We start from the raw sequence: 8800 nt of genomic DNA, 5'->3' as shown, positions 1-8800 counted from the left end.
TTTTTTTTTTTTTTTTTTATAACATATTTCTGTATATAAATTATTTCAGTTTGTGTTGAAAGGTGTTGGATCGATAGCAGTCAGAGTGACAGAGAACCTGAGTAACCTGCTAACAGGGTGAATGTTTCATTAATAACACTGGCAGTAAACTTGTCTCTGTTTCTTGTGTGTTTTTATTCCAGTCCTTATTGTCAGAACGCCTGTATCTGCTTGTTGTTTGGGTAACCGGCTGTACTGTCAATAATGGCCTGTATCTTTTAAATGTATTTCTTGATTTGCTGATATTCACTGAAAACAAACAAACTGATCAACACACAAAATCTACTAAACATGATTTAACTCAGTTGACCTTGTTTTGGACTTTATGACCTTTTCTTTTTTTCTTTTTTTTTAGACTAAAACAATTTATATGTAGTTCCCTGTATGATATGCTAACTAATTTACACCAAACATACATTGAGATTCCTCCCCTGAAATCAAAAACCTTGATACACAAACATGTCCCTGAACTCATCAAAACATCCACTCAGAACTTTATACAGTAAATATTCACTTAAAGAGGCATGCTGATTCATTTTGGGGAAGAACACAAAGTACCACCACATGACTGAGCAACATGTTCTGATCATTTCGATCATACTTCAGCTTGAACCATCTGAAACAAGGTTTTTATGACAACTATCACTAGCATTGACACATTTCTGGATCTGTGTGGGTTTCACAAAGGTTAAGACCAACTCTGACCCCATAAAGAACTGCTCCCAGTCGGGAACCAACATCCACCACAGTCCGACCACTGAGGTCCGGCAGAACGTTCTGGAACAGGAACTGAAGTTCTGACACTGAGAACGAGTGTGAGATGAAATCTGGAGAAGAAGAGAACAGGAGTAAACATCCAGGTTTACATGCATGTTCATAAGTATACTACTTATGACACTCAGTCTGTGTGGGCCTGTCACGATAACCAAATAAATCAGTTATGATAAATTAAGATCATAATTGATCTCAATCATTTCAGTTTGTATGATTTATTGTTTTTCTCTGTTCTCTCTCTTTCTACCAGAAACTGGATGATAAAAGTCTTCAGTCTGGTGCTTTGGTCTCAACTAGCTCCTTTTCTTAACGGACAATTTCATTTAGAGAAACCTCATGATTAATTTTATTTGTTATTTTCGTTGTTTTGTTTATTTTGGATATTTAAAATGTCTTCCAGTTCCAATGTCAAATGTTTATGAGAATTTAAAGTATTATTATGACATTACCATTATGTTACTTGAAAATAGTCTCACAGCAGCAATATTATAATTTATCACAATGGCTTGTGGGACAATTCATTGTGATAAATAAATCGTCCCAGTTGGATCAATTCATTTATAGTTTAAATACACCACATAGTCAGGGACAACCAAACAGAACCAGGAGGAGGGTCTTAGAGCTGTCAATCACATTGGAGTACACGTTGCTCCACCATCATTGTGTGTCTGGAGACAGAAGGCAGAGCCATGTTCCTACCGAGGGGGGCGGTCCTGAAGGATCCACAGCTAAGACAGTAATTCCTGCTCATGGCCCCCTCCTCACACAGAGCGTCCACCTGGTCCTCACTGTACAGGAAGCTGTCCACATGAACCGTGGGCCGCTGCCGCTGCTGCATCTACAAGACAGAACCATATCAGTAGAGTAATGAGCTCAGCTGATGCTCAGTTCCATCAGGTGTTTGCTAATTGCTGCTGAATAGTCTTGAGGAGCTGAGCTGGAGAGTGATGGGGGGAAGGCTGCTCTGTGAGGCAGAAGCTCTAGGGCTCAGAAACTGCAGTTCTGAGGAGGAGATGCACCTCAAAGGTGGGGCTAGGTCCACCCAGGTGTTTTGCACAGCTCAATAGTTACTATGGAGATTAAAAGATTTCTCAAGAAGTGAATAAAAGAGTCAAAGCAACACTGCAGGTTTGTTTTTGATGAAGGGATAACATTATAACATAATGTGAAGCTCAAAAATGTTGATTTTACATAATACTGCCACGCTAAGACTATGTCTTCTCTACATCATTTGTGTGCAGATTACTGGAGAACATGAAGCCATGTAATCACATCACACCACAATGACAACCTGAGCCAGACAGGGTCAGACAGGCCAATGAAAACGCCTCATTCATTCACGCATGCACCATTTAAGTCCGTGCAGATGAATGCGAGCACAGTCATGTTAAAGTCTGAATGCAGACTGCACCCTTTTCAGGATCATTGTGGTTGTTTATCCACATCAGAAACAGACAACTGTAGCTCAGTAATGAGATGCTTTGAGATGGCAGCAGATGAAACCGTGGAGGAACCTTGTGTTGAGCAGCAGTCTCAGACAGCAGCATGGCATCGACCGGCAGTCTGGCTCTCAAGTCGTCTGCAATGCTCTGCAGGATCACCTTGTTGTTGTCAAGCAGCAGCTGATCCAGCTCATCTACAGAGAGACACCCACACACCCACACACACCAGTGACTCACACAATACTGAGATTTTGGTTCTTTAAGAAGCAACATCAGAGGCTCGACCAAAAACCTGGATAACAGTTTCAGACCTGAGTGAAGTTGGCCCCCCCACCTTCTTCAAATCAGACAAAATTGGTGTCAAACATTTGTGCTACGTTTGTGCTGGTTTGTGCTGCAAAATTTTTTGTTTGTGCCGCTGTCATTTTAAAGATATAAAGAAAGTTGGATTTCATAAAAGTGGGGGGGCTGGTTGACCTTTTGACCTTTACACTTTCATTAATATCTTCAAAGCCAAAGCAGCACAAACGAAAATTTTTGCTGCACAAACCAACACAAACGTAGCCGAGTTGATTGACACCCATTTTGTCTGATTTGAAGAAGGTGGGGGGTTGGTTGACCTTGGATGACCTCTGGAAACATTTCTTTATATCTTTAAAATGATAGCGGCACAAACAAAACTTTTTGCTGCACAAACCAGCACAAACGTAGCACAAATGTTTGACACCAATTTTGTCTGATTTGAAGAAGGTGGGGGGGCCAACTTCACTCAGGTCAGTTACAGATAAATGATGAGCTAAGGTGGCTTTTTCTACCTAAGAAGGATAGCAAAGCTGAAGTGCAGAAAACAGTGCTGAACCGACTTAAAATGTTTCTTTAAAAAAAATGTACTGAATTACAAATTTATTTGCTAAGTCAGCACCGATTTCTGCTCCCAAAATGTGGCAGATTGTATTTAATAATGATACAATAGGTGTTATTAAAATGTCCTTTATATCTTGAGATTTCAAAGGGCTACAAAGGTCTAAAAAATACAAAGAAAATAAAACAAAGCTATTACAATGGATACAATTAAACAAATAAATAAGAGATTTAAACATCTAGGAACATGAATAAAAATTTTTTGCTAAAAAAAGAGGCCATTTTAAAAACAGACAGTGGCCTCAGAGTATTAGATTTAGAGTTCTTTATGCTTCCTTTTGCTGACAGGTTGTATGAAGATCCTAATTTCATTTTCCAGCAGGACTTGGAACCTGCCCCATATTTATATATTTTTAGATTGGATGAAGAACATCTATGAAAGTCAATTCAAATCTTCATCTTCAAATCTTTTTTACTTGAATTAGATCTATACTTTGACGAGGCCCTTCAAATACATAAAGCTCTGGAAAAGTAAGATTATAGTAAAGACTTTGCTCAGTGTTCTAAAGTACTGAACTGAGACTTATAGTTTGCTCGTCACTAGTCACAGGTGATTCTTGTTGTCAGAACCACGCTTAGTCTCAAAGTCAGGCTGGCCAGAATGAAGTATCGCGAGAAGTGGGAGGGAAGACATGCGTGCAGGTATTTACCTGAGTTTTTCATCCAGTCCAGTAACTTTGGGAGCTCAGAGGGATTCACCTGGCCCAGCAGCTCCCGCAGCTTCAGCCTGGCCTCATCGGCGTTCATGATGACTCAGTAGAAGCTTCGAGAACAGGCCGAGTATCCCGCCTCTCTCCGGGTCCCGGTCCGAAAAACACGTGCTAGAACTTTAGAGGGGAGCCGGGGGAACTTACTTCATCATCACTACTATTATTTCTCCTCCTTTCCTTTTTCCTCTTCTTCACCGCTCCGAGCTGATCGGTAGAGGTAACTTACTGACACCTTGTGGAAAAATATAATTACTGCAGGCTCCAATCTACTAACCGATGAGCGTTGGAGCATTTACACTTACTGGGAAAAAAAGTACAGAATCATTATGGAATATCCCATATAATAATTTAGTTGTTTTGCTCATAACCAATGAAACTAAATCATAAGTGTGACGCAGCTATTTTATATAACAGATGAACATTGTAAAGCCTTCATTAAACTCACCCTTTTTTATATGGGGTAAAATGATAAAGTCATAGAATTATCAAATGTTGAGAAACATTTGATAGATGGAAGCTTTAAAGAAAACATTAGAGATACTTTGTATTTTGTTGCAGCTCTTCTGTTTTTTTCTATGTTGAATTCTGTGATGTCACAAATTGTCACAAATGAAAACTGATGTTTTCAAGCAATGTTCCAACTATACAGTACACCAGCAGACAGATCGGCATGGTGAAGTGCTGTCAGACATTTTCTTTTTTACTCTGTCATAACATTTAAAATTTTTCCAGGTCTTTTTTTAGCTAATTTCCTGAAGGAAAGTTTGAAGTCTTTTTTTTTCTTTTCCCCTGTGGACAGATCCATTGTTATTTGAACATAACTTCATCATCACCAAACGTACTGTGGACAGATACAAGAAAACAAAAGTGGAATGTGTTTATCTTCCAGCCTCTACTATGACTTTTCTGGGTAGAAATCTAATGAGCTCATTTCCTGCAGTTGACAAACAAATGCTGACTCCTGTTTTATGTTTTGTTTTTTTTTGTTGTTTTTTTTACATTTATATTACAGATGATTCCCCCAAATATTTTTTCGGATCCCAACTGATTTGGACTTTATTTAGCAACTACTGAGCCTGGGCAACTTAAATCTGATGAAACTTAAAACTGAAGTTTAATGTAAAGAATAATGAGTCAATATTTAGCCATAAAATTGTGAGAAATTCGTAACAAAACATCTAGTTATTGCTGCTAAAGTGGTACATGCAAAACAATATTTTTTTACGCCTTTATATGTTGAAGCCTAGGTTTGCAAGATGCTGTGCTTTCTGGATAAAATCTATTTTTCTAATTATGAATACTAGGCATCAGAAATCTCTTTGCTTGCTTGGAAACAGTTTATGTTTTTAATTTATTATTTTTCACAGAATGCAATACATAAGTGCACAGTGTGTTACATATACAGACGAGAGTCACGTTCACCTGTTACACTCAAAACCCCTGGTAAAATGAGACCAAAGAAGAAGAGAATGAATCCTATTTGTTAGTTGATCAGTTTCAGTAACGGCACAAAGCTGGAGGGATTTCCATGTTTCCTGCCCAGCCTTGTGTTAGCAGTTTGTCCCACACTGTCAGACCTCCAGCCATTCTTCATCCCTACATCATTTCTCCTCTCGTCATTATGCTTTTACATTTACTGTCCATATTTCTTCTTCTTCTCCACATCCTTCACCAACTCAACTTAGTTTAATTTATCCATACAACTTACAATTATTCATGTGTCGTATTTGCCTACCAAATTCAACAAAATTCATGATATTGTCATAAAAGTTCATGTCATGTTCTTTTCTCCTTCCTAAAGGTAAGGTATTCCCTCTAGTAATCATTAAATGCTGAGATGTTTCCGCTCCTTCTGTTCTCTCTTCATTGACCAACAATTAACTCAGTCTGTTTATACACTCTTAGTGGATGACCTGTTTCTCTGTTAACATACCAAGGAGCCACTCACCTCTGATGTAAGGCAGATTTTTTTGAACAAGGCGCATAAAAATGAGAGCAGCTTGTTTACAGCTGAACCAACGTTCACAGATCTTTTTAGAAGCAAAACATTTAGCCCCAAAGTTTCTCCTCTGGAGAAACCGTGATCTAACATTGTTTTTCAACATTTTTAAAAATAAAAAAAATGCTTTACTCCTCCAGTAACCGTAGGATGGCCAACTATAAGATCAAGAGGTGTGAGGCAGCATTTATGCTAAACGAACAATTGAGAATAGAAAATAAAAGTGAGAAAATCAGTCTAAAAGTTGGCATTCATGTATTTGGTTTGTTTTGCAAAGGGGGCAAAGCTCAGAAGCTGATGCAGTTTGGGGGGCTGCAGCATAGAAAAGCTTGGGAATCCCTGCAGACAACAGAAGCCACAATGTGTCACAACAATAACTCTGCTCTGATTCGATGCTCCGCTCTCCAGCATCATCCTCTGCAGGTTGACACACAATAAATACAGACATAAAAGAAATGCAAACACTAAACGTTTTTCTCTATCCGGTGTGAGGAAGCTTGATGAGCGCGGCCTGCCCGGGGCCGAGCCGCAGCTCCGTCAGGTCCACGCTGCTGCCTGCAGGGAGGGCGCTGCTGTTGGTGCTGAGGGCGACCGCGGCATGCCGAGGCAGCGCCGCTTCGCTCGTCTGCAGCACCGCCTCCTCCTCCGGCCCCCAGTTGAAGGCAGCCAGGTAGCGATCGTTCTGATCCCAGACCCGCAGGTACGCCAGAGACGAGGAGGAGTTGGAGAGGAGGAGGAAGTCTCCGTGAAGGAGGGAGCGCTGTTTGCCCCGCAGCTCGCTCACAGAGCGGAAGAAGTTGCGGAGGGACAGCCTGTCAGTCTGATCCTCCTGGAGACAGAAAAAACAGAGAGAGGAGACATCGGGATTTAGGTCGGTCCAGAGGGTCATTTTAGGGGCCTAAAGGATTCTCAAGGTCCCCTAAATAATTTAGGGGTTTTTGTTGATTTTTTTTTCTACAAAAATACTACCAACAAATTCAATTTACTGTGGCCAGAATATGAATAAAATATTTTAAAAGTGTAAAAGCAATTTTTCTGCTTTTACTGCTGCTTGAGAAGTGTACTCGCCTGCTGTTTTCTCACATCCTGTGCCTCTTCTGGGGGGCTATGGCCCCCTTGCCCTCAAAAACTAGTGACGCCCCTGGCTGTGTTTCCTGGATATTAACTATAATCTATGAAAAATTGTGCCTCAACCTTCCTTAATTACAAACAAGCCTTTCCCAGAAGATTCCCAGAAGGTTTGAGTGACTACACTGATGCGTGTGTATTTTTTATTTTTATTTCAGGTACAGTATATCCCAGAGTTTTTCACCTCGAGTTCCTAGACAGACGCTAAAGTCACCCTAAAGGGATAAGAGTAAAACTACATAATTATAAAATCACTGTGAAGCATGTGAACATTGGTTCCTGGTGACAGATTTTGCAGCAGGTTACCTGCAGACTTCCATTCAGATCGTCTTCAAAGTCCCAAAGCATCTTGGGAAACTTGGATTCCTAATGCAAACATGAAAAGATTAGAAAAAAAAACTGAAACAGTTTCTAATTCAAAACTATTCAGAAATGAATCGCAGATACAGATTTTACTAAAAGAACTTCAGGATTTATTTCCTGTTGAGCAAAATCTCAGAGCAGGTCTGTTTGCCAGCTGAGCGGCTCTCACCCCGTCCATCAGGCCGATCTCGTCTCCGTAGCTGAAGACAGGCGTCCCAGGCAGCGTCAGCAGCAGCAGCTGGTACAGTTTGACATGAGCTGGGGGAACTAATGAGGCCAGGTGACCGTCGTCTCGCCCCCCCAGATTCCAGGCCAGCTTGGTCTGCGTGTGGTTGGAGTAGAGCCTCTGGACGGTGTGGGCGTAGCGGGCAGGCTCAGGGCCGCCTGCTGTCAGAACTTTGGATATGAGGAGGTCCACTTCAGTGGAGGACAGAAGAGCAGACACCCTGTCAGCAGAGGAGCTTTCTGTGACGCCGAGCAGGAGTCTGAAAGATGCAGACATGGATTAAATCCACAACTCACAGGAAGCTGCTCATTTCTGCTACCAGAGGTATTTTCAAAACCCAGACATTAAGCTGTTTTTTAAAAATGCAAATTTTTAGAAACGTTCAGCATAGGTTTCTAAAAACATATGTTAAGATAATAAAAAGGGTTCATCAAGACAAAGACAAGAACAAGGAAATGAAACATCCATAATTCTCTAAAGCTTTAAGGAGTTTTAAGTTTTCACCTGATCAAATATTTCAGTTTGAAAAAGCAAAGTTAGAATGAGCAGCAGAAAGAGGACGGAGTATTCCTTAAAGATGAAGTCATTCCTGTTCTTGTTGGACTTTTTCCTATTGAAATAATTGAATCAAAATGTATTAAAATGTACATTTACTGAGAGCTTAATGTGTGACATATTTAATCCTCTCTTTAACATGCGATCTGGGGAGCAGGAACCATCATGTGAAGCAAATGTTTGGGTTTTGGAACAAAAAGAAAAAGCCTGATCCTATCAGAGGTCAGAGGTTACAGATGGACCCTGCACCTTTCTGACCCGCCTCTCTCTGTCCCGTTCTGGACGATGGCCCGGATGTCGGCCCAGAGAGCTGGGACCGTGCTGGCCAGCTGTTCCACTCCAGACAGCTGGACTCCGTCCACTCCTTGGTTCAGCCAGAACACTAGGGCAGACTGGAACCACAGGGACACGGGTCACTCAATGTTCATCGTATTAAACACTTCAAGTTTATCTTCACAATTCTCTGTGCTGAACCTAAAAAAATTGTAGGTGACTTTCATTTTGATTCTGCAGCCCATATATAGACTTATAAAAAATAAATATATTATTCATATCTCTTGATGTCTGTGATTTTACAACAAACTTCACTTCTTAAACATTGTGATTATAAAACATACTGCAGCTTCTGGCTGCAGTATGTTTT

At 40.6% G+C, this 8800-nt stretch overlaps 2 protein-coding genes across 2 annotated transcripts in view; both read right to left on the bottom strand.

Annotated features, from left to right (window-relative positions):
• LOC103156174 (uncharacterized) overlaps positions 1-4105 on the bottom strand; it is a 7329-nt gene extending 3224 nt beyond the window's left edge. The window contains exons 1-4 of the mRNA XM_007578136.2: positions 3827-4105; positions 2328-2449; positions 1513-1651; positions 745-866 (exon numbers count right to left, since the gene is read on the bottom strand). Coding sequence (XP_007578198.1) covers positions 745-866; positions 1513-1651; positions 2328-2449; positions 3827-3923 — 480 coding nt within the window. The 5' untranslated portion in view covers positions 3924-4105. The remainder of the gene's footprint in view (positions 1-744; positions 867-1512; positions 1652-2327; positions 2450-3826) is intronic.
• A 504-nt stretch (positions 4106-4609) lies between these two features.
• The window catches only part of slc3a2b (solute carrier family 3 member 2b), an 8217-nt gene continuing 4026 nt past the window's right edge, over positions 4610-8800 (bottom strand). Inside the window, exons 5-8 of the mRNA XM_007578135.2 lie at positions 8407-8549; positions 7546-7861; positions 7320-7379; positions 4610-6714 (exon numbers count right to left, since the gene is read on the bottom strand). Coding sequence (XP_007578197.1) covers positions 6364-6714; positions 7320-7379; positions 7546-7861; positions 8407-8549 — 870 coding nt within the window. The 3' untranslated portion in view covers positions 4610-6363. The remainder of the gene's footprint in view (positions 6715-7319; positions 7380-7545; positions 7862-8406; positions 8550-8800) is intronic.

This window comes from Poecilia formosa, unplaced genomic scaffold (assembly GCF_000485575.1).
Source record: "Poecilia formosa unplaced genomic scaffold, Poecilia_formosa-5.1.2 Scaffold468, whole genome shotgun sequence".
In the NCBI taxonomy this organism is placed as follows: Eukaryota; Metazoa; Chordata; class Actinopteri; order Cyprinodontiformes; family Poeciliidae; genus Poecilia; species Poecilia formosa.
Note: the sequence above shows the minus strand (reverse complement) of the source record. Positions and strands in the feature narration are given on the sequence as shown.